Consider the following 24,285-nt stretch of genomic DNA (forward strand, 5'->3'; position numbering starts at 1 on the left):
CACCCCGTCCCACACTAACCGCCCCGGCCCCTCAAAAGGGGATAATGAGCCGGAGGCAGCCCCTGAGTCCAAGGTCGCCCGGAGGAAGTAGCCGACTCTTGGCTTCCAAGATAAAGGGTGCTAGGGTCATCCGAGGCCTTCCGCGCGGCCTCCTCCGAAGCCTCGGTGTCCGGAGAGGCCGGTGCTCTTCCCCCGTCCAGTGATGCTGGCTGGTGCGGTCCGTGTTGGTCTGGCGCCGTGACCGTTGGACTGTGAGGTTCCCGGTTTCAGTTTAACACCGATAGATGCCTAACATCGCATTCATGTTTCGTTTTGCTTTTATTTTTTATTGATTTTTTTTACGATGAGTGGGTTTTGTTTGTTTGTTTTTCTTTCCGGAGCTGAGGACCGAACCCAGGGCCCACAGGCCTTACCTCCTAACCCTCCTTTTTTCACCCCCTCTGTGCCGGGATTATGCTGCACCACCACCATGCCTGGCTTAATTTCATTTATTCTAGAAGACTTTTTTTAAAAAATAAGGTCTTTTCGCTGGACGGTGGTGGCGCACACCTTTAATCCCAGCACTCGGGAGGCAGAGCCAGGCGGATCACTGTGAGTTCTAGGCCAGCCTGGTCTACCAAGTGATATCTAGGACAGGCTCCAAAGCTACGCAGAGAAACCCTGTCTCCGGGGGAAAAAAGGTGACATGTACCACCCTGTCTAGTCTAACAATTTGTTTTGGGGGAAAATACTGTTAAATCATGTATGAGGTGTTGTTAAAGAGGGCTACTTCTCTTTTAAGCTTTAACCACAAGGCTTTAAATAAAGGCCTGAGTTATCCCATGATTTCTGTGTATATGTGCATACACAGAAATGTTTGAGTGTGAGCACAAATGTGCTCGGGTCTGCATGTAGGTGTCAAAGTGTCAATCTTCACTTTCCTTTTTTTTTTTTTTTTTTTTTGTTTGTTTTTAGTTTTTTTCAGACTCGGTTTCTCTGTGTAACAGCCCTGACTATCCTGGAATTCACTCTGTAGAGACCAGGCTGGCCTTGAACTCACAGAAATCCACTGTCTGCTTTCCAAGTGCTGAGATTAAATCAAATCCACGTGCCTCTGCCTTCCAAGTGCTGGGATTAAAGGTGTGAGCCACCACAACCAGTGAAAATATTTTATTATGTGTGAGCATAGTGTGTTAGTCTAGCCAGGCAGTGGTGGCTCATACCTTTAATCCCAGCACTTGGAAGGCAGAGACAAATGGATCTCTGTGAGTTTGAGGCCAGCCTGGTCTACAGAGAAAGTTCCAGGACAGCCAGGGCTACACAGAGAAACCCTGTCTCAAAAAACAAACAAACCTGGCCAGGCGGCGGCAGTAGTGGTGCACACCTTTAATTTCAGCACTCGGGAGGCAGAGCCAGGCTGTGAGTATGAGGCAGCCTGGGCTACAGAGTGAGTTCTAGGAAAGGTGCAAAGCTACACCAAGAAACCCTGTCTCGAAAAACCAAACAACAACAAAAAGTGTGGTAGTCAAAAGACTTTGTGGAGTGAGAGTCGTTCTCTCTTCCATTTTTCTGAGTTCCTGGGATTGAACTTCTGTCTCCAGGCTTTCACAGACAGGCCACTCAGTTTTCTCACTAGCCCTCCACCATGGTTTGAGACTTTGAGACAGGGTCTCCTTCCCTGTTTCATCTCCCCAGGCTAATGGGCCCACAAACTTCGGGAGACTGTCTCCTCCCTTGTCCATGCAGAAGTGCTGGGATTACAGATTCGTGCTGTGGGCTTCAGCTGTGGGTTCTGGAGACCTGAACTCGGGGCCTCATGCTTATGCTTTGCCCACTGAGCCCTCTCCACTTTTTTTTTTTTTTTTTTTTTTTGAGACAGGATCTCTCTACCTATCTCTGGCTATCCTAGAACTCTATATAGGCCAGGCTGGGCTCAAATTTACAGAGATCAGCCTGCCTCTATCTCCTGAGTGCTGGAATTAAAGGTGAAAAAGTGTCACCATGCCCAGCTTTTTGTTTTGTTTTGCTTTGTTTTTTTAGAGACAGGGTTTCTCTGTGTAGCTTTGTAGCCTTGGAACTCACTCTGTAGACCAGGCCAGCCTCAAACTCACAGAGATCCTCCTGCCTCTGCCTCTTGAGTACTGGGATTAAAGGTGTGCGCCACCACCACCTGCCTTTTTTTTTTTTTTTGACTGGGTCTCACTGTCTGCCTCACAGACACCAGATTCTGCTTAATTCCCTAGGCAAGTCTGTCCAATCAAGCAGAAAAGATTAACCATCACTGTCTTGATAGGAAGCCTCTCACACACACAGCCTTTTATCCCCATCACCACCCTCATCCTTCCCCAACAGCAATGAGGACCAAGGTTATGGCCACAAAGGCTGATGAGAAAAACCACCCAAACAATGATGACAACCAGGCTCAAAGTCCAGTCACCCCAGAGTATGGGAGCTGAAGCTGAGTTGGTGGAGCGTAGACATGAGGCCTGAAGCATGCATCCCCAGCACCCAGGTGAAAAAACTGGGTGTGAAGCACAGACTTTAATCCTCACACTGAAGACAGAGACAGATGGATCGCTGTGAGTTCAAGGCCAGCCAGGGCCAAACAGTGAGAAAGAAAGTGAAGATTGACACTTTTGTCTGACTTCTTCATGCAGGCCCTACCTTGTCTCAAAAAAAAAAAAACAAAAACAGAAAATGAGTGCCTTGGGGCTGGAGAAACAGCTCAGCTCTTACAGAGGACCAGGTGCAATTCCCAACCACCTGTAACTCCACTTCTGACCTCCTTGGGTACCATCAACATATGTGGTGCACGTACATCCATGCAGGCCAAACAGTCATACACATAAAATAGAAATAAAAAGTTGGACATGGCAACCCTTATCTGTGTCCCTAGAGCAGTGGAGACAGGCAGGTCCCCAGAGCTCACTGGCCAGCCAGTCTAGCCAATCAGTGAACGGGTGAACACCATGTTCAGTGAGAGACCTTGTCTCAAAAGATAAGGTGGAGAGGGGCTGAGAATATAATTCAGTTGATTTGCCTTCCAAGTCTAAGGCCCTGTGCTGGATCCCCAGAACCACCAAAACCAAACAAACAGCAAAAAGATAAGGAGGAGTGCATGGAGGAAGACGCCCAGTCTTGCAAACCCCTGGCCTCCGCACACATACACCATACGCACAGGTGTATACACACGGAGCAGCCTCAAGACAGAGCTGGGGGCGTACATTCACTTAACCTACATGGATTCATGGAGCACAGTTCAGAAATACTTTCAATGACGTGAATTCTGAGGACATCTTTGGGGGAAGTGCTTCAAAGCCCATAACATGGGTCCAGCAATTATTGGCACCTTGAAAGAATGTTCTGCAGGGCAGGAGAGGTCACTCAGCAGCTAAGAGCACTTGCTGCTTTTCCGGAGGACTCTGTTGGTTCTCAGTGTCCAGCTCCAGGGGGGACTAAGCTTCTGACCTCTGCCGGCACTTGGGCTCACTTGTACATACGTATGTGCAGACACACACACCCCTACACATAATTAAAAATAATAGAAAACCTGCTTTTTTCAGATATGATTTTTATCTATACCTGACTGTTTTGCCTGCATGTTTGTGTGTGTGTGTCACATCTCCTGAAACAGAAGGTTGTGAGCCACCAAGGGGGCACTGGGAAGCAAACTTGGGTCCTCTGGAACAACAACTGCCCTTAACCATTGAATCCTCTCCTCAGCTCCCAACAGAAATTAATATATATATATATATATTTTTTCTTTTTATGCAGCTACCCACATTTTATATACCAGAATAGAACACTGAAGTAATACAAGTAAAATTGACTAGGTATTCTGAATACTTTGACCTAATAAGATTTCATATTAGGATGAATTATTTTTTATTTTTATTTATTTATCCATTATTATTTTTTGTTTGTTTGTTGAGACAGTGTTTCTCTGTGTAACAGTTCTGGCTATCCTGGAACTTGCTTTGTAAATCAGGTTGGCCTAAAAATCACAGAGATTCATCTGCCTCTGCCTCCTGAGCACTGGGATTGCCACCTCCTGGTTTTTCTTCTTCTTCTTCTTCTTCTTCTTCTTCTTCTTCTTCTTCTTCTTCTTCTTTTTTTTTTTTTGGTTTTTCGAGACAGGGTTTCTCTCTGTGTAGCTTTGCACCTTTCCTGGAACTCACTTGATAGCCCAGGCAGGCCTTGAACTCACAGAGATCCTCCTGGCTCTGCCTCCCGAGTGCTGGGATTAAAGGCATGCGCCATCACTGCCCGGCTCTTCTTTTTTAGATTTATTATGTATACAGTGTTCTCCCTGCATGCCAGAAGAGGGCACCAGATCTTATTATAGATGGTTGTGAGCCACCATGTGGTTGCCTGGAATTGAACTCTGAACCTCTGGAAGAGCAGCCTATGCTCTTAACCTCTGAGTCATCTCTCCAACCTTTTTTCTTTGTCTTAAGAGAGAGTTTCATGTAGCCTAGGCTGTCTTCAAACTTGCTTGACATTAGCCCAGGATGACTCTAAATTCTGATCCTACCACCTCTGTTTCTAGAGTTCCGGGACCGTGGGCTCATGCCACTTCACTTGGCTAAAGTATCCTGAGTTTCAAATGAAGTGATGGCTTAGAAGAAACAAGAAAGGTGGGGTCTCCGCACAGAATGGCATTGTGTTGTCTGCGGGGGCTTTCTGACAGACACAGGGCAACAGGCTCTCTGGAAGTCAATCACACAAATACTCCCATTCTTGTTATTGGTTCCATTAGGGACCTTGAGAAAGGGCATTCTTTTCTATGATGAAAAGATTCTTTGGGAGGGGTAGGGGGGAGACTCACTATGTACCCCTGGCTGGCCTAGAACTTACATGTAGACCAGGCTAATCTCAGATGTATAGAGATCTGCCTAACTTTGCCTCCCTGGTTATGGGTTGAAAGGCTTGTGCCACCACACCTGGCTTTAGGTTTGTCTTTAGGGGGCTGGAAAGATGGCTCATCAGTTAAAAGTACTTGCTGCTCTTACAGAGGACCTGGGTTTGATCCCCAGCACCTACATGGTAGCTTTCAACATCTTTAATTCTAATTCCAAGGGATCTGGTACCCTCCCTGTCTTCTGTGAGAACCAGGTATATATGTAACACACAGGCATACATACAGGCAAAACATTCGTACACAGAAAATAAATCTTTTGTTTTTTGAGACAGAGTCCCACTATATAACCCTGGCTGGCATGAAGCTGACCTAAAACATGCTATGTAGACCAGGCTGGCCTCCAACTTAGAGAAATCCACCTGCATCTGCCTCCTAAGTGCTGAGATTAAAGACATGAGCTACCCCTGTTGCAAATCACCCTCTGGAGTGATAGAAGGATCTTTCTACTGGCACTTGGAGGAGACCCGCTCTAGTGTTGGTGTGGTCCCGGAGTTCTGTTTATGTCTTTTCTCAGGACAATGAGGTTCCTCTTTGGATTCTTGAGCACTGACCACACCCTGTGGCTGCTGCTGAAGCCCAACATGACAGAGACCTATTGGGTCTTCATGAAAAACTCTGCCGTTCTGATGCCAATGGGGATTGAGAGCCCAATATGGCCAGCTTTGGCAAGCATTAATGTCAGCCTAGGAACTGTAGCCATGAGGTTGGATTCTCCAGAAGAGCTGCCAGCTTAAGTCGTGCTGGGATCAAGAAAAATGGGCCTTGATGGTTCGTGTTACTGGAGTTGTATCCATGACTGTGGATATCCACACACTCCAGAAGAGAATTTGACATTGCTGCTGCCTTTGTTGCTGTTATAGCAATGGTGGCCACCACTACTACTGGGATTCTGTAATGTAATTCTGGGATTACCATTTCATAATTGCTTACTACAGCTAGCACAGTGGAGACCCTGGCAGCAAAAGTAGCTACCACAGTTAGTTAATCTTTCATTCTATTGGGCATGATAAATTTAATTCAATAGTTATATATATTTCGATTGGCTTTGAAAATTATAAGTTTATAAACTCAAGTTCCATTTGCTTTTGGGATACCATCTTACAAGGACTCCAATTTGCAGTAAGGCTCATTAAGGAAGACTGGCTCAGTTGCCTTTAGCCTACTGGCTATGGGTGGGATAGGTCTTTTCTGTGTCGAACACACAGATTGCAAGCCCAAAGCCACTTTGAGATCTTTGGCAGCAGTTAATGCTGCAGCTCACACACGATTGAGCCTGTATGATAATGAGTATTCAGAGACAGGTAATGCCTGGGGGGCGCTCACCAACCTAAGACAGAGCACCTGCGTGGCCTGGGCAGGCATCTCCATGACAGGTAAGGTGACCTGCTGATGTACCATGCAACCTAAGTCAGAAGCTCATTTTTTAGTAAAAGGGGAACCTGTAGGGCCCTGGCCCCCGTTTTTTGGGTAACTTTTGCCTTGCTTGCTGGCCTTGACCTTGATATCCTCCCTATGCTAATTCCCTGCCAGGTTCCACCCTCCTGAATGCTTAAGGGAAGTTTCTTGTCTGTGTATTCTGCATAATGGGCGTTAACAGCTTAGATGCAAGATTGTAAAACATCAGTAGCAAATTTCTGCCCTCCAGGGTTCTCCCATTGTGCTGTAAGCCTGTATTCCCTCCTTCAATAAACAGCATTTGGCATAAAATGAAATGAAATGAAATGAAATTAAATTAAAAAATGCTAAAAAAAAAAAAAAAAAAGACATGAGCTACCATTCCCAAAAAAACTAAGCGAATCTTTAAAAAAAAATTTATTTAGCCAGGCGGTGGTGGCGCACGCCTTTAATCCCGGCACTCGTGAGGCAGAGCCAGGCGGATCTCTGTGAGTTCGAGGCTAGCCTGGGCTACCAAGTGAGCTCCAGGAAAAGGCGCAAAGCTACGCAGAGAAACCCTGTCTCGAAAAACCAAAAAAAAAAAAAAAAAATTTATTTATTATGTACAGTATTCTGTTTGCATGCACACCTGCCTGCCAGAAGAGGGCACCAGATCTCATTATATGGTTGTTAGGACTTGAACTTAGGACTTCTGGAAGAGCAGCCAGTGCTCTTAACCTCTGAGCCATCTCTCCAGCCCCTAAATGAATCTTTTCAAAACATTATCGTGTGTGTGTGTGTGTGTGTGTGTGTGTGTGTGTGTGTGTGTGTGAACACACAAGTGAGAAGGCCACCAGATCCCTTAGAACTGGAGTTACAGGCACTTGTGGGCCACCTGATACGCAGTATGTACTCCTAATCACTGAACCATCTCTCTAGCCCAGATAATTCAGTTAATTCAGCCAGGGACTCGGTTACCCCAATAGCCTCTGGCTTTGAGGATTCATACTGCTTCACAATCTATGTATATAATGTGTACAATCTGCAGTCTAGAGCTGGGTATGTAGCTCAGTAGTAAAGCTCTAGCCTAGCATGCTTGAGGTTGTAGGTTCATGTAGGTTCTCCATCCACTTCCCACTCCCACCTCCCACAGTCTCAACTCCTTATTCATTATTTTATTTTATTTTATTTTATTTTATTTTATTTTATTTTATTTTATTTGGAGCTGAGGACCGAACCCAGGGCCTTGTGCTTGCTCTACCACTGAGCTAAATCCCCAACCTCTCAACTCCTTATTTAGGGACAAAATAACCATTAACTCCTAATTCTCCTGCCTCCACCTCCCAAGTGCTGGGATAACAGGACCACACCAGTTATATGAAGTGCTGGAGATGGAACCCAGGGCTTCCTGCATGCTAAACAACATCCTCAGCTCATGAATTACATGAATTTTTCTCACCTTCTCTTGTTTGAGTTTTGTCTGTTGTTCATTTGTTTTGGTTTAATCTAACAAGGTAGAAGTGGTTTGGGTTTTTTGTTGTTGTTGTTGTTGGTTTTCTTTTGTTACTTTTCAGGACAGGATTTCTCTGTGTAGCGTTGGCTCTCCTGGATCTCGCTCTGTAGCCCAGGCTGGCCTCGAACTCACAGAGATCCGCCTGGCTCTGCCTCCTGAGTGCTGGGATTAAAGGCGTGCGCTACCGCTACCGGGATTTTACCAGGTGGACGTTGTATCACCTGACAGAAACTGGTCTGCGCTCTGCCGCAATCTCCTGTCACCCCACTGTCTTCTCACGCTGCCAAATGTCCCTGCTTTGGGACCCCACCACCACCACCACACACACACACCTAGCTCCATCCAGAGGAGTCTTTGCGGAAAGGTTGTCTTGGCGATACTCTGCGTGAAGACTCTGGCTGGCTGGCTGGCTTCCTAGTGCTCTGAGGAAGAACTTCTCACCCTGACTTGAAGTGACAATAAGGGAGAGAGATGGCTAAGCCCTCCAATCACTGATGGTCCTCCCGGCCAGCATCCCTTGTCCCGTGAGTTGTGTGGCCTTGCCCCAGCTGGAACTTGGTATGAACTAGATGAACACATGCTGTCCACAGCACTGAGAATTGGCCTCCTTCCTCACCTAACAGGACCATCCCATCCGGCTGAGGAAGCCGAACGTGTCTGGCCCAGCCACATCTAAGTCACTCTCCAGTCCAGCTTGCTCCATTCCTTCTATTTCCCAGAAATAAACTCACGATGCTAGGATTGCTTCTCTGTACCAGAAAGCATTCTGCTTCAGATTTCACCCACCTACTTTCTTCTTCTATTGAGGGTTAAACTGTGGCCCCCAAAAAGATATGCTAAAGGCCTTGGGCTAGAGATGTAGCTCAACTGGGAGAGAACTTGACTAGTTTATATAAAGTCCTGGGTTCAGTCCCCAGCATTGCACAAAACAGGTGTGGGGAGCACATCTTTATTCCAAGCAGTCCAGAGATGGAGGCAAGAGAATCAGATGCCAGGTACTAGTGGAGCACACCTTTAATCCCAGCACTTGGGAGGCAGAGCCAGGCGGATCTCTGTGAGTTCAAGGCCAGCCTGGTCTACAGAGTGAGATCCAGGACAGGCTCCAAAACTACACAGAGAAACCCTGTCTCGAAAAAAACAAATTAAATAAATAAATAAATAAATAAATAAATAAATAAATAAATAAATAAGAGGATCAGGGTTAGGGCTGGAGAAATGGCTCAGCAGTTAAAAACTGCTCTTCCAAAGGTCCTGAGTTCAATTCCCAGCAACCACATGGTGGCTCACAACCACCTGTAATGAGATCTGATGCCCTCGTCTGGCATGCAGGGACACATGCAAACAGAACACTATATACATAATAAATAAATCTAAAAAAAAAAAAAAAAAAAAAAAAAAGGACCTGAAGTTTAAAATCTTCCTCTGCTACATGTCAATTTTGAGGCTAGCCTGGGACCCATGGAAGATATTGTTCAAACCCTAACACTTCCTCCCGTTATTGCAAAGGACCGTGGAGAAGGAGGCCCAGGGTATCACAGTAGGCTTTCAATAAAGGGAGATTGAAACTGGGGAGATGATTCAGTGGGTAAATGTTTACTGTGCAAGCATTAGGGCCCACGTTCAGATCTCTAGTGCAGCTGGGTACGGTAGCCAAGTCAAGAGGCAGGCAGATCTCTGTGAGTTCCAAAGCCAACATGGGCTAAATAGCAAGTTCCAGATCAGGCAGGGTTTCACAGCGAGACCCTGTCTCAAAAACAAAACAGGTCTGCGTAAAAGCCAGGCACAGCTGCACGTGCTTATGAGCTGGGCAGAGAAAGGAAAATCTTGGGGGCTTGTGAGCAAGCCAGTCTGGCTGAAACAGTGGGCTAGAGAGCAATGGAGAAGGGCACCTAGCGTGGAGGGCTGGCCTCCACACGTACGTGTTCACTTGTATACACACACACACACGTATACACACCACAAGATACCACACAATAAATAAGCAAAGAACCTAAAGGAAATGTGCCAGGGTCAGCCTTCAAGGCATGGCCCCGAGTTCTGTTTTATGTAAAACCATCAGAGGCCACCAGAAAGAGCGATGCATTTTGGAAAAACACAGTAGAAACCAAGCAAGTGGGTAAGGCAAAGCTTCCCACAGGAGGAGGGGCCTGGGCAGCCTTCTGTCCCGTCCCGTCCCCCCCCCCCCCCCCCCCCGAGACAGGGTTTCTCTGTGTAGCTTTGCACCTTTCCTGGAACTCGCTTTGGAGACCAGGCTGGCCTCGAACTCACAGAGATCCACCTGCCTCTGCCTCCCGAGTGCTGGGATTAAAGGCATGCACCACCACTGCCGGGCTCTGGGCAGCCTTCTGAAGAAGTTGTCCACACCATGGTGAATAAGAAGGGGTGCAGGGGGCTGGAGAGATGGCTCAGCGGTTAAGAGCACTGACTGCTCTTCCAGAGGTCCTGAGTTCAATTCCCAGCAACCACATGGTGGCTCACAACCATCTGTAATGAGATCTAGCGCCCTCTTCTGGCCTGCAGGCAAACATGCTGTATACATAATAAATAAATCTTTAAAAAAAAAAAAAAAGAAGGGGTGCAGGGTGCAGGGAGAGGGAACTGCTGGAGCGAAGGCTCCAGGCTGAGTAGACAGCCCACTAGGAGGGCTGCAAGTTGATCTGGGGCACACAGGAGCTGGACTGCAGGGAAACAGGGGCTTCATGCCCTGACAAGGGGTTCAGACAGAATACAAGCCAGGATACAGCACACACAGCTAGAACGATAGTTGGGGGGGGGCATGGAAAGGAGGTAATAATGAGAGTCATGGGGGGTGAATTGACAGAACTTTGCATATACCAATGATCCCAACTCTACACCCAAGTGCAAGGTGTACGGTTAGATTGAGGCACGGCCCACCCAGTGGAGGGCTGGGCCAGGCTAGTCATCTCCAGTGCAGAGAACGGGGTGGGGGTGGGGGATTAACCATGACACCCAGGTGAAGTCCCCCTGGCTTCATTGCCATCCCAGGGGCATGGTTTCTTCTACTTCGTCTGGTACTAGCTTCTAGAAGCTACAGAAGGGTAAAGAAGTTCTTGGGCTAGAGAAAGGGCTCAGTGGTTAAGAGCACATACTGCTCTTCTAGAGGATCCAAGGTCTGTTCCCAAAACCTACGTGAGTGGCTCCCAACTACCTGTAACTCCAGCTCCAGATCTGACTTCTTCTGGTCTCTGTAGGCACCTGCACTCACTTACCCATACACATAAAATAATAAAATTGTATGCAAGGAGAGGTGCAGTAAGGATATTGCTGACACGAACATTCCACGGTATGGTTAAGGGGGAGGTTTTTATTGTAGATATGAGAGAGAGAGAGAGAGAGAGAGAGAGAGAGAGAGAGAGAGAGAGAGAGAGAGAGAACAACCATAGGCATCTGGAAGAGTCCAGAGCAGAGAAAGAAATAAGTAGACAGAACATGGCCCGCAGCAGACTGGACCTGGCCAGGGCTATCTGTGAGAGAGGGGGACGAGAAGAGGACAGAGAAGAGAGAGCACAGTGAGAATAAAGGGGTGTTAGGAGGGTGAGCAGCTGAGGGGAGGGAAGGACCAGGAAACTAGAGTGGAGGCTTTGAGATGTATAACAAGTGCTTGTCACACTGAGGAAGCCTGGAGGCCGGCATGCATTTTGATATGACAAAGGAAAGCCATATGACCCGGCTGCCAGAGGTAAAGGAAAGGCCTCCTTTTGGCAAATAGGAACCAGTTTCACAAGTTCCTGAGGAATGCTGGCCTTTATCTAGCTGCCAGAAATCCTCCCATCGTCCAGGTCGAGCTCATTTCTTGATGTTTGGACTGCTTGTTGGAGTTTGGGGAATTGGGAGTTCCTTTTGGATCTGCCGAAAATCAATCTTCAAAAAAGAAAGAGATGCTCCATTTCAAAATGAAGCCAACCGACTCTTTGACAGAACTCTGCATAGGGGACAAAGGGAAGGCCAAACAGTGAGGTGGGTGGCCTCCCTGGCCATTGTCCCTCACAGCCCCAGAGCAAAGGCCTTCTGCTCCACTCATACCCCCACCCCGAGAGAGATCTCACCCGGCAGGGCAGGGATCTGAAAGCCACAGGCACCAGTTCCGCATCTCCACCGAGCCCAGAAACCGGAAGAGGCGGGGACAGGACAACCCCACTGGCTGGGCTCCTCCCTCCTCCCTGCACAGCGGAGGGAAAAACAAAGCTAGTTAACCATTGCCCAGCGAACCTGGGAGCCTGAATTCCCAACCTCAGCAAGTGGCTGGGGGGGCTTGCAAGGGAGAGGAGAGGTGTGGGAGTCGGGTCAGGGGAGACACAGTCTACAGTCAACACAAGGAAACTGCCAGAACCCATTTCTGCTTCTTGGATTCTGACTGAATGCAGCCTCCTGTTTCCACACCCTTCTAGGGAACTAGTTAGATTGCTCCACCAGGGAGGCGGGGCCTGGCTTGCCTGCAAGATAAAACACTGTCACTTAGCCCGGGACAACAAGCTGGAACTATCTCTGGCAGAGAACTCTCAAGTGTACTCACTTGTGCAACGACTTGAAAACTACGTTTTTGTTTTCTTTAGAGACCAGGTCTCATGTAGCTCAGGCTGGCACCCACCTCCTAATGTAGCCAAGGATGACTCTATCTGAACTTCAGATCCTCCTGCCTCCACTGCCAGGGTTCCAGGATTACAGGTGTGAGTCATCATATCCAGGGTTTTTGCTTGTTTGTTTGTTTGTTTGTTTGGGTTTTTTGCTGGGAATTGAACCCAGGGCATTGTCCATACAGGCAAGCAGCCTACCCAGCCAGCTCAACCCCATTTCAGTTTTTTTCTTTTTGTTTTTTTGTTGTTTGTTTAGATTTACTTAGGGGTGGGGCTGGATAGATGACTCAGCAGTTAAGAGCATTGACTGCTCTTGAAAGGGACCCAGTTTGATTGCCAGCGCCCACAGCCATTTACATTTCAGTTCCAAAGAATCCTCTGCTCTCTTGTGGGCACCAAATACACACACAGTACACACAAAGCCCTCTGTAGGCACCGAATACACACATGCATACCAGGCTTTTTCTTTTGGGCCACCAACCAGCTCCCAAATCATGGCACAGAGATTTATTATTAGTTTTGAAAGTTCAGCCTTAGCTTAGCTCTCATTTTTATTTATTTATTTATTAATAGTCACTATACTTTTATTACTATTTTTGTTTTTTGTTTGTTTGTTTGGTTTTTCGAGACAGGGTTTCTCTGTGTAGCTTTGCGCCTTTCCTGGAGCTCACTTGGTAGCCCAGCCTGGCCTCGAACTCACAGAGATCCGCCTGGCTCTGCCTCCCGAGTGCTGGGATTAAAGGCGTGCGCCACCACCGCCCGGCTACTATTTTTTATTTATGTACATTGGTGTTTTGTCTGCATGAGGATGTTGGGTACCCTGGAACTGGAGCTACAGACAGCTGTGCACTGCCATGTGGGTGCTGGGAATTGAACCCGGGTCCTCTCGAAGAACAGTCAGTGCTCTTAACTGGCTGAGCCATCTCTCCAGCCCCAGCTCTTATTTTAAACTGTTTCTCTTTAGGGCTTTTTACCTTTCTGTATAGCTTACTTTCCTGCTCTCTCCATGTCTGCCTGTCTGGTGACTCTCTGGCTTCTGGACCGGACATGTCCACCTCTTTCTCCTGTTCTCTTCTTTTTCTTGTCTCTCCTATTCATTCTCTCTGCCCGCCAGCCCCACCTATGCTTTCTCCTCCATTGCTATTGGCTGTCCAGCTCTTTATCAGACCAATTAGGTGCCTTAGGCAGGCAAGGTAAAACAGCAACACATCTTTCATAATTAAACACACATCTTCACATCATTAAACAAATGCAGCATAAACAAATGTAACACACCTTTACACAGTTAAAGTAACATTCTGCAGCACAAACAAATGTAACACATCTTTGCCTAGTTAAAACAATATTCCACAACACATATGGTACACAGAAATACATGCAGAAAATGAATAAATACTTTTTAAAAATACATTTTTTAAAATCTGCTATCTTCTATAGAGGAGATTTTGTGTTTTTCAAGACAGAGTTTCTCTGTGCAATAGCCCTGTCTGTCCTGGAACTCGCTCTGTAAACCAGGCTGGCCTCAAAAGCTGAGACAGCCTGCCTCTGTCTTCTGAGTGCTGGGATTAAGAGCATGTGCCACCACACCCAGCTCAGCAGCAAGAGTCTTAATCACCAGCCACTCTCTAGCCCCTCTTTTTTTTTTTTTTTTTCTGAGAAAGGGTTTCTCTGTGTAGTCCTGGACTGCCTAAAACTCACAAAATTAGCCTGCTTCTGCTCCCCAGTGCTAGTATTAAAGGCATGTTCCAACACACGTGGCGTCAGCTCAATGTTTTTGAACAATAATTTTTTTCATTTTTATTTATTCATTTATTTTTCTATCATCAGCTTGATACAGTATAAATTCTTATCCTAATAGTGAAATGTTTCATTGAGGCTTGCCCAGTAATTGAGTAAAACCAAAACTTATTATAAGCCACAGTCATCCTAGGGTTCCCCCTGCTATATAGCCTCCCTGAGAACAATAATTTTTTAAAAAGTCTCAAAAATACAAATAATAACAATACATGTGTATCTTTCTGTGTGTATGTATGTATGTGTGTATGAATGTATGTTTGAAGCTTCCTCTGTGGGTATTGAACCATGGTCTCAGATGAGCATTCTACAAACCATACTCTTATTTCAAGGATAATATTTCTCAGCACATAAAAATTATATGAATTTCAAGTACTGTTGTCCATAAATAAACTTTTAAATTATGTCAAGAGAAATTTCTAGCTATCATTGAAATTTGTTTTATTACTTGGTGTATTATGTAATATAATAACCTACACAATATCCTTGATTTTTGCTTCTTAATCTACAACGCTTAAAATACTTATCTTGTGTGTTTTTTAAAAACATCATATTTTTTTTTTAATTTTATGTATATGAGTGACCTGTCTTCGTGCACACCTTCTGGAAAAGGGGAATCAGATCTCATTACAGATGGTTGTGAGCCACCATGTGGTTGTTGGGAACTGAAACTGGGGCCCCTGGAAGAGCAGCCAGTGTTCTTAACTGCTGAGCCATCTCTCCAGCCCCAAACATTATACTTATTTTATTGTGAGGGGCTGCACTTGAGTGCCATGGTGCACATCTGGAAGTTAGAGGACAACTTAGGGGAGTCCCGAGGATCGAACTCTGGTCCTCAGACTTGGCCGCAAGCACCTTTACCTACTGAGCCACCTTGCTGCCTCTTATTCTGTGATTTTATGTTTTAAAAGTTTGTTTGGGGCTAAAAAGATGGCTCAGGGGTTAAGAGGTCTTACTGTTCTTGCAGAAGACCCAGGTTCAATTCACAGCAGCCAGATGATGGCTCACAACTATCTGTAACTCTAGTTCCCAGGACTTTGATACCCTCTCTGGCAGGCACACACGTGGTATGCAAACAAAATGCTCATATACAAAAAAAAAAGAAAGAAAGAAAGAAAATAAATATCACAAATACTTATTTTACTTTGGAGATCCCTATGTAGCCCTGGCTGTCCTGAAACTCACTCTGTAGACCAAGTGGCCTCAAACTCAGAGATCTACCTGCCTCTGCCTACTGAGTGCTGGGATTAAAGGTGTATACCACTACATCCAGTCAAAAAATTAAAAAAGAATTAAAAAATGTTTACATTATATGTATATGTGTTGGAGTATGTGCCTATGAGTGCAGGTGTCCACAGAATCCAGAAGAGGGCGTCCAATCCCTTAGAGCTGGAGTTACAGGTGATTTTGAGCTGCCCAATCTGGGTGCTGGGAACCAAACTTGGGTCTTCTGCAAGAGCAGTACATACTCTTTTGTTTGTTTGTTTGTTTTTTTGAGTCAGGGTTTCTCTGTGTAGCTTTGCACCTGTCCTGGAACTCGCTCTGTAGACCAGGCTGGCCTCGAACTCACAGAAATCTGCCTGCCTCTGCCTCCCGAGTGCTGGGATTAAAGGCGTGCGACACCACTGCCCAGCAAGCAGTACATACTCTTAAAGGTTGAACCATCTTTCCGGCCCTCAGAGTCGTATTTATAAAATAGGCACACTGAGACAGGGGATTAGCAGTCAAGAGCACTTGCTGCTCTTCCAGAGGACCTGAGTTTGGGTTCTAGCAGCCATGCCAGGTGGTTCACAACTGTTTATCACTCCAGCTCCAGGGGACCAGAGGTCTGTGGCCTCTGCAGCGACCTGTACTCACACACACATACCCACATGCAAGCACACACATCATTAAAAATAATAAAAATAAATCTTTTTAAAAACCAGCAATGATAAAATACCAATGTTACGATAATATGCTGTAATAGAAGTTATTTAGACCTTATTAACCATATGTTTATGGAATTTCTGTTTAGCATTTTTGGACTAAAGTGGGCCTCACAGAAAACAAAACCCAGGGACAGAATCCATGCTGGGAACCAGAGCAGCGCCCGCCACAGCTCGTGGTAATTCCAGGGCTCTCCAGAAGGTGGCTGTATAAGTAAGGGAGTGGATTAGGACAGACAGGCTTGCCAGACAGACCTCAGGTGAAGATGTAAGGCTGGGGACCACTAGACCTTGGGCAGTGAAGGGGCCACCTTCCTCCTCCATCACAATGTCTGAGAATTTGACTCCTGGTCAGACTTAACATCAGAACACAGAGGCAACTTCCAGATGGCGACTCCTATCTGTCTCCTTAAACTAGGTCTCCCCCAGATTCATCTTCGGCTGTCAAGTATTCAACACTTACTGTCTAAACACTTGATTTCCTCCAACATTTATTAATCACTTACTGCATACACACTTAGTCCTCCCTACAATCTGAAAAAGGAGGGATTATTACAGTCTTTACTAGGCTGCCCAGCGCTCCTTGCTCCATCGGCCTTACCCGGTTCTGTCTTCCTTTGCAATTCAGAGAATGTATCCAGCAATCTGGTGTATTCCTACTGCTACTGTCTGAGCGACCACTTAGTGGCTAGAAATCATACCCAATTACCTCACAGGTCTCAAGTTTTAAGTCAGGGATGGCAGGGATGGGTGCTCTGCCCTTCCTCACAAGGCTCAGATCTAAACTGTGGCCTGAATTTTGACAGCTGGCACTCAGGTCCCTCCTTCAAGCCCACCTTACCTTAGACCAGATTTAGTCCCTCAGGGTCACAGGGCTGAGGTCTCTGTTTCCTGTTGGCCGGAGTTGCTCCTAGCTTCTCATTGGTTGGGCTTTGCATCCAGCACATGTCACCTTTTATCTTATCATTTTATTTTTCAGGTACGTTTTTTAAGATTTAACAATTTTTTGTTTGTTTGTTTGTTTCTGTTTTTCGAGACAGGGTTTCTCTGTGTAGCTTTGCGCCTTTCCTGGATCTCACTCTGTAGCCCAGGCTGGCCTCGAACTCACAGAGATCCGCCTGGCTCTGCCTCCTGAGTGCTGGGATTAAAGGCGTGCACCACCACCGCCCGGCTGTTGTTGTTTTTTGAGACAGGGTTCTCTGTGTGACAGCTCTGGCTGTTCTGGAACTTGATTTATAGACCAAGCTGGCCTTGAACTCTCAGAGATTCACCTGCCTCTGCCTCCCAAGTGCAGAATTAAAGGCATGAACCAGCACTGCCCAGCTATTTAACATTCTTTTTTTAGTTGATTTATTTTATATGTGTGAGTGTGTTGCCTGAATGCATTGTGGGTAGCACATGCATGTCTGGGGTCCTTGTAGGTTAGAAGTTTTCAGATCCCCTGAAAGTGGAGTCATAGATGTTTTGTGAGCCACAATGTGGGTGCTGGGAACCAAACCTGGGTCCTCCGCAAGAGCAACAAGTGCTCTTAACTGCTGAGCCATCTCTCTAACCTCCAATTTTTTTTGTATTTATTTATTACTTTGTGTGTGTGTGTGTGTGTGTGTGTGTGTGTGTGTGTGTGTATGTGTGTCAGAGGACAAACAAGGTTAGTTTTCCCTTCCACTATGTGGGTCCTGGGAACCAAATTCAGGTTGTCAGGCTTGGAAGCAAGTGCATTTATCTGCTAAGCCAACTCACCAGTCCCTTTTTCCCCTTTTTTTTAAACAGAGGTGTCCAGGTGGCCAGAGTGTCTCCAAATTCCTGGATTCATGCCAGTCTTCCACTTTAGTCTCCGATATAGCTTAGAACTATAGGTTAACTGCTGAGGGCAGCTTGTTTCTTTATCTTTTTTTTTTTTTTAAAGATTTATTTATTTATTATGTATACACTGTTCTGCCTGCATATATGCCTACACACCAGAAGAGGGCACCAGATTTCATTACAGATGGTTGTGAGCCACCATGTGGTTGCTGGGAATTGAACTCAGGACCTCTGGAAGAGCAGCAACCAGTGCTCTTAACCTCTGAGCCATCTCTCCAGCCCCCCCCCTTTTTTTTTAAACTCAACAATGTCAGAATTTATTGAGTAATAATAAATTCACAGGGTACAATAGTTTCTATGGTATCAACTTGATAGATACTCCTGCTTTTCTTGGTAACCATGACTGAGGTGAACACAGACTGTTTTATTCCCATTTTAATTACTAATATCAACTCTTGGATCACACAGTAATATGTGTGTGTGCATATACATGTAATCATATGCATGTATGTATGTATGGTTCCAGAATGGCAATAAAGTATTAAGAAACCGCAGCAGAGTTCAAGAGTTTTCATAAGTCCTGAAAAGCAGGGAAGTAGAAATGTCAGTAGATATTTGATAATAGATATCAATAAATTAACAGAAGCAGAGCTTCAAGAAAGAATCTGGCGCAACTTTGGTGACTAGTTAAACTCCTTCAGATCACAGGTTTGAGGGAAAGCTGCAGAGTTGAGACCAGCTCTAGCGGCAAGAAGGCAGGGTCCAGACAGATTGGTAGATGGGTGGGGCATGTCGGGTCAGTAGGAACCAATGCGATCTCAGTGTGGAGTCCGGGTGAGGGAGACTCCCCTTGGTCTGTTGTATTATTTATTTCTCAGGCCTGGTTTTTCTGATATGATTTTAATATGTCCATATGCCTCTACTGTCTCAGTTTACCCCCATAAATTTATAGGGAGCACTCTTTCTACTCCCAGGTATAAGTCATTTTCCAGTCTGTGTTGTGTTGGTGGTGCTGAACAGAAGACGAGTTATTCCTGTGTTCATCCAGGTGTGGAGTCAGGCTCCATCCTCAAAGTGGAGTCTCTCAGATCCAGAAACGCTGAAAAACTGCTGTTTTACAAAATATGGAGCAACTCAGGGCAGAGCCCAGCCTGACCCCAACATATGTCTTTATACCTTGTTTTCATTCTTTCCTGTCCATACCTTCTCCTGCTTCAGCTGGTTCCCTTCCTCCCTTTATTCCTTCTCTTTGCTTATTATGTGTAGCCCATTAAACTATTTCCCACCTTCTTTAGGGGAAATTCCTCCCTCCTTAGGAGCCCCTTTCTAATTTTGTCACCTATACACACATGTAAGTAAATATATACATACACGTAGTTGTAAAGATTTGGTTTTATTTCTGTGTATGGTTGTTTTGTCTGCATGTCTGCATGCCATGGGCATGCAGTGCCTACAGAGGGCTTCAGAGCCTTTAAAGTATAGACAGTGGGTCAGTGGGTAGCCACAGGGCGGATGGGCAGTTTCCCTCTTTATCTTTTTATTTTTTTATTTTTATTTATTTATTTTTTTATTTTTCGAGGCAGGATTTCTCTGTGTAGTTTTAGTGCCTGTCCTGGAACTCCCTCTGTAGACCAGGCTGGCCTTGAACTCACAGAGATCCTTCTGCCTCTGCTCCCAAGTGCTGGGATTAAAGGCGTGCGATTTATAGTTTGAGCAACAGGATCCAAGAAGGGGAAAATAAAATATGAAATAACCTTTAGCCGCATCAGGATTTAGCTAACCAGCAGCATCAGGTCACATCGGCCAGGAGCTCAGGAAACATAATTATTATTGGAGTCATAATTCCCTTCGCCCTATCCCTCTTCCCTGCCAACGGGACCCACCTCTTTCCCTCTGGGCCCCGCCTCTCTGCCCCTGGCCCCGCCTAGATCCCCCCCAAACTCCGTTTCCCCAGGTTCCCGCGGGCGAAATCCAAGCCCGCTTGATCGCCTTGTGACTCCGCCCCCATGACCAAGACCCCGCCCCCACCGGTCTATTTAGAGATTGGTCGGTGCACAGTACCTCGTTTCCCAATTGGTCACGGGGTAGGGCAGCTTCGTGACCCGGAAGTGGTCTCGGAGGCGGCGGCCGCGTGGTTCGGTTTTGTCGCTAAGCGGGTTGCCGCCAGCTGCTGAGATGACCAAGCTAAAGGCCGTTCCCGAGGAGTCGGAGGCGCAGGCGGAGGGCGGCAGCGAGGAGCGCACGTACGAAGAGCTGCTGGTCAACCTGAACCCCATCGCGCAGCCGCTGGCTTCCCGCCGCCTGACGCGCAAGCTCTACAAGTGCATCAAGAAGGGTGAGGCGGCCGGGCGCGTGGCGACCACGGCCCGGGGCTGGCTGGGAGGGTGGCCGGGCCGGGGCGGGCTGGACGAAGTCGCGGCTCACGCTTCTCTTTGCAGCCGTGAAGCAGAAGCAGATTCGACGCGGGGTGAAGGAAGTTCAGAAATTTGTCAACAAGGGCGAGAAAGGGTAAGAACCAGCCTTTCGCTGGTTTTTAAGTTTTGTGTGTGATTTTATTTTATTTTTTTTGCAGCGCTGGGGATTGAATTTAGGGCCTGTGCATGCTAGACAATTTCTCTGCCGCTTGAGTTTGCGTTTTCAGTTGGCTAAGGAGGAATTCCACCTCCCTAGATGCTCAGTAAAGGTGAAGTTGACTCTGACCAGTCAAGGCCTTCACTACCGACACCCACATCACTTACAGTGAATGACAGGGAAGAGAACACAAACCCAACCCTCGTAGACTGGAGCCCGGTTCGTTCATTCTGTGGATTGGCAGTACTTTTCCAGACTTCAGGCAACGGGCTGTAGGGAGACATTCTCCCAAGCAGGTCAGAGAATGAAGAATAGCTTCGGCTACATAGCAAGTTTAAGGCCAGCATGGGCTATGAAAACGTCTCAAAAAGACCAGAAAAGGATAGAATGATAGCCAGGGGTGTGGTGCAGGCCTTTAATCCCAGCCCTTGGGAAGCAGAGGCAGGCGGATCTCTGAGTTCCAGGACTGTGTATAGAGACCCTGTTTAAAAACAACAAGGGCTGGAGAGATGACTCAGTGGTCCTCAGTTCTATTCCCAGCAATCCTATGGTGGCTCACAACCATCTGTAATGAGATCTGGTGCCCTCTTCTGGCCTGCAGGCAGAACACTGTATACATAATAAATAAATAAATCTTAAAAAATAAAATAAAATAAAAACAACAAACAAAAGGAGAGTTGGATGGACGTTAGTGTGGGGGGTTGGGATCCTGAGAAGAGTAGGCGCCCAGGCAGGGCAGAGGCTAGTGGTTAAGTACTTGGTGAGGGCCTTTACATTTTTTACTTTTTGACTTAAATTTGTGTATGAATGTTTTGCCTAAATGTGTATGTTTGTGCATCACTGGTGTCCTTGGAGACCAAAAGACGGCAAGGTGTCAGATCCCCTTGGACTGGATTTACAGATGGTTGTGCACCACCCTGTGGGTGCCGGGAATCGAACTTGGACCCTCTAGAAGAGCAGCCTCTTAACACCCGAGGCATCTCTCTAGTCCTCATGGGGCTTTCTAAGCAATAGCAGGTTTGGCTTTTGTTCTCAGAACAAAGTGACAGCCGAATAGTGATATCGAGGAAAGATTAGTCAGATTTAGGAACCCACTGTAGCCCGAGTGAGGTGACAAGAGTGAAGGCTGGTGGCTTTGAGAGGACAGTGACAAGTCTGTGCCTTCTAGACACTGGTGTGGGCCGTAGTCTGTGACTGCAGACAGTGGAGGAACACCAGGTTTACGTGCAATGGGTCCTTTATGGCGCGTGTGTGCCTGCATGTGTATGTGTGCGTACATATGCACTCTGATCAGAGGACAACTTGGGAGTGCTGATTTTCTCCTTCCACCATTTGGGTTCCAGGGATTGAACTCAGGTGGTCAGGGCTGGCAGTGAGTGCCTTTTATCCACTGAGGGGGCATCCTGAGTTGACACAGAAAATGCCCTGGACATGCTCTGCTTAGCTGTCCTACTGGCAGATGGTTGTGATTTGGTAGGACAAATGGAGCCTGGTACCTCCAGGTGGCACCTGGTACCATGACTATGGGTCGGTGCAGCCAAGGAGAAGGGACCACAGGGGAGGAGGGCAGCCAAGCAGCAGGCAGTGAGGACCGGCCCTGTGCCAAAGGGAATGGAGTATGGAAGCAGGGTTTTGAACCAAGGGCTCTTGACGTGTCCCTACCCTTAGAGAACACTCTTCTTTCTGGGTGGATCTTTAGGACTTCTGGGTCTGTACAGCACACTGACAGCTCACACCCTTAATTGAGGGCTCTGCGAACTTTCTCTTGTGATGGACCCTGTCTGTTGTTCAAACCCTGGGGTGTGACCCCTGCTGATCTCTGCAGCTTTGTTCTCTGGCCCCTCCTGGTGTGTACTGCCAAAGGCAACCCTTGGTCTTGACAACCAGCCTTTCGGTGCCACTCTGATCCCTCGGCCTTGTTCTGCACCTGCCGGTCTCTTTTCAAGAGTCACCTCCTAGTTGGAACGTCACCGACTCCTAGGAGCTAAGTTCCTATTTCTTGGCATTCCTCCCATACCTCATCTGTCCCAGCATTGTACTGCTGTCACATTTGGTGGCATTTATGTGCTGTCAAGCAGAGATCGTGTCCCCCAGAAGAAATGCATTTGCCAAACACGACTTGACACCCTCCTCTCAAGCTGGAGGCTGGCAGTGACTGCGGGCTGCTTGGGGCAGGGCCTCTTACTCATCTCTGCTCTCACAGCCCAGCTGGAGGTAATGCTCACAGTGAACAGCTGCAAGGGAAGGAGGAGCAAAGAAGACATGATGGGGGTTTCTCTCATTGCAGAATCATGATTTTGGCAGGAGACACGCTGCCGATTGAGGTGTACTGCCATCTTCCGGTTATGTGCGAGGACCAGAACTTGCCCTATGTCTATATCCCCTCCAAGACGGTGAGGAGCTTCTGCCCACTTTGCCCCACTCCCGACTTGGCCCTGGGTAGGCTATATGAGGAGGAAACTCAAGGGTTAGAATTCACAGGTCTGGGTGGCTTGTTTCTCTCCTTGTAGAGATGGTGTCTCCTTATGTCACCCAGGCTGGCCCCTGCCTCTCAGTCCTTCTGCCGTAGCCTTCTGTATGGCTGGGACTAAAGCGCATGACCTGGTTCGCAGATTTCCTTCTTGTAAGATGGGAGTCTTCAGTGCATCAAGAATGGAAACAGGCTGCATTTGGATGTGCCTTGTGAAGTCTTGTACATCCGTGATTGCACTGTTTAGTGGGTTTGGGATCAGAGCAGTGGGAGGGACCTTCAGCTCTCCTTGTGCATACATAGCAAGGTCATGTCTGGAGCACAGGAGTGAAGGAAGGGTGGCGGGGACTTGTAAACCAGAGGCACGGCCCTGCCTACAGGGTACCCTCCTAGGCCATGTGGGAGTACTCAGTAGAGGCGTGGGGGACCATGGCTTGGAAGCTTAGTTTGAGTTTAAATGGTGACAACGAATCTGAAATATTCTTAAATGTAATGTGTACCAACAGGACATGGCTGTGGGCCAGATTAGGCTGGGGGGTCACTTGTGGCCCCTGTTCCCAGCAGTTTCCTCCTGTCTGTGCAGGACTTGGGTGCAGCTACCGGTTCCAAGCGTCCCACCTGTGTGATCATGGTGAAGCCCCATGAGGAGTATCAGGAGACCTACGACAAGTGCCTGGAGGAGGTGCAGGCCCTGCCAGCGCCTCTGTGAGAGACTTGGGCTGCAGCCTGTTCTAGGAGCTGCTGGGCTGCTGCAGGCGGCTGCCCACTCTCACCGCATCTCCCCGTTTCCTGGCGTGTGGAGTCTTCCCAGGCAGCTGTTGTTGGAGGTAGAGCCAGCTTCTTTCCATCAGTCCGTCTCCTGTTGAGCTCACATGAAGACAGTTCCAAGAGTGTGGGGTGGAAGTAAAGGCTGAGGCCAAAATGTGGGGAGTGTGTGGGTGTTTTTTAAACTCCAGGGGCTGATGGAGCCGAGATGTTGGCAGGAGGAGCGGAAGCAGCTTTTCAGCAGAGTCCCAAGAATGTACTCCACAAATGCTCACACTGTCTGCAGCCCGCCCAAGCCTTCAGTTCCCACTCCAGGACAGGTGGGGGTCTTGGAGGTCAGGCAGCAGGGCCCAGGCTCCACCTCCTAGAAGCCCGTGGTCCCGTGTCAGGAGTGTTCCCAACAGCCTTATGTATCTGTAAAATTAGCTTGCCCACCCACACGGTACATTTTCAATAGGAAATGAAGCTCAATAAACAGCCCAGGCCCGGAGGTTGGAGAGATGGCCCAGCAGTTAAGAGTACTGGCTGCTTTTCCAGAGGCCCTGGGTTCAGTTCCCAACACCCACATGGTGGTT

At 47.3% G+C, this 24,285-nt stretch overlaps 1 protein-coding gene across 1 annotated transcript; it reads left to right on the forward strand.

Annotated features, from left to right (window-relative positions):
* The first annotated feature begins 20,002 nt into the window (after positions 1-20,002).
* Positions 20,003-23,867, forward strand: Nhp2 (NHP2 ribonucleoprotein). Its single transcript, XM_006991343.3, has 4 exons — positions 20,003-20,239; positions 20,343-20,412; positions 22,763-22,868; positions 23,529-23,867. The coding sequence occupies exons 1-4, from the start codon at positions 20,080-20,082 to the stop codon at positions 23,652-23,654; spliced, it is 462 nt and encodes a 153-aa protein (XP_006991405.1). The 5' UTR covers positions 20,003-20,079; the 3' UTR covers positions 23,655-23,867.
* Positions 23,868-24,285: the final 418 nt, after the last annotated feature.

The sequence above is a fragment of the Peromyscus maniculatus genome, chromosome 8 (genome assembly GCF_049852395.1).
Source record: "Peromyscus maniculatus bairdii isolate BWxNUB_F1_BW_parent chromosome 8, HU_Pman_BW_mat_3.1, whole genome shotgun sequence".
NCBI classification, from domain to species: Eukaryota; Metazoa; Chordata; class Mammalia; order Rodentia; family Cricetidae; genus Peromyscus; species Peromyscus maniculatus.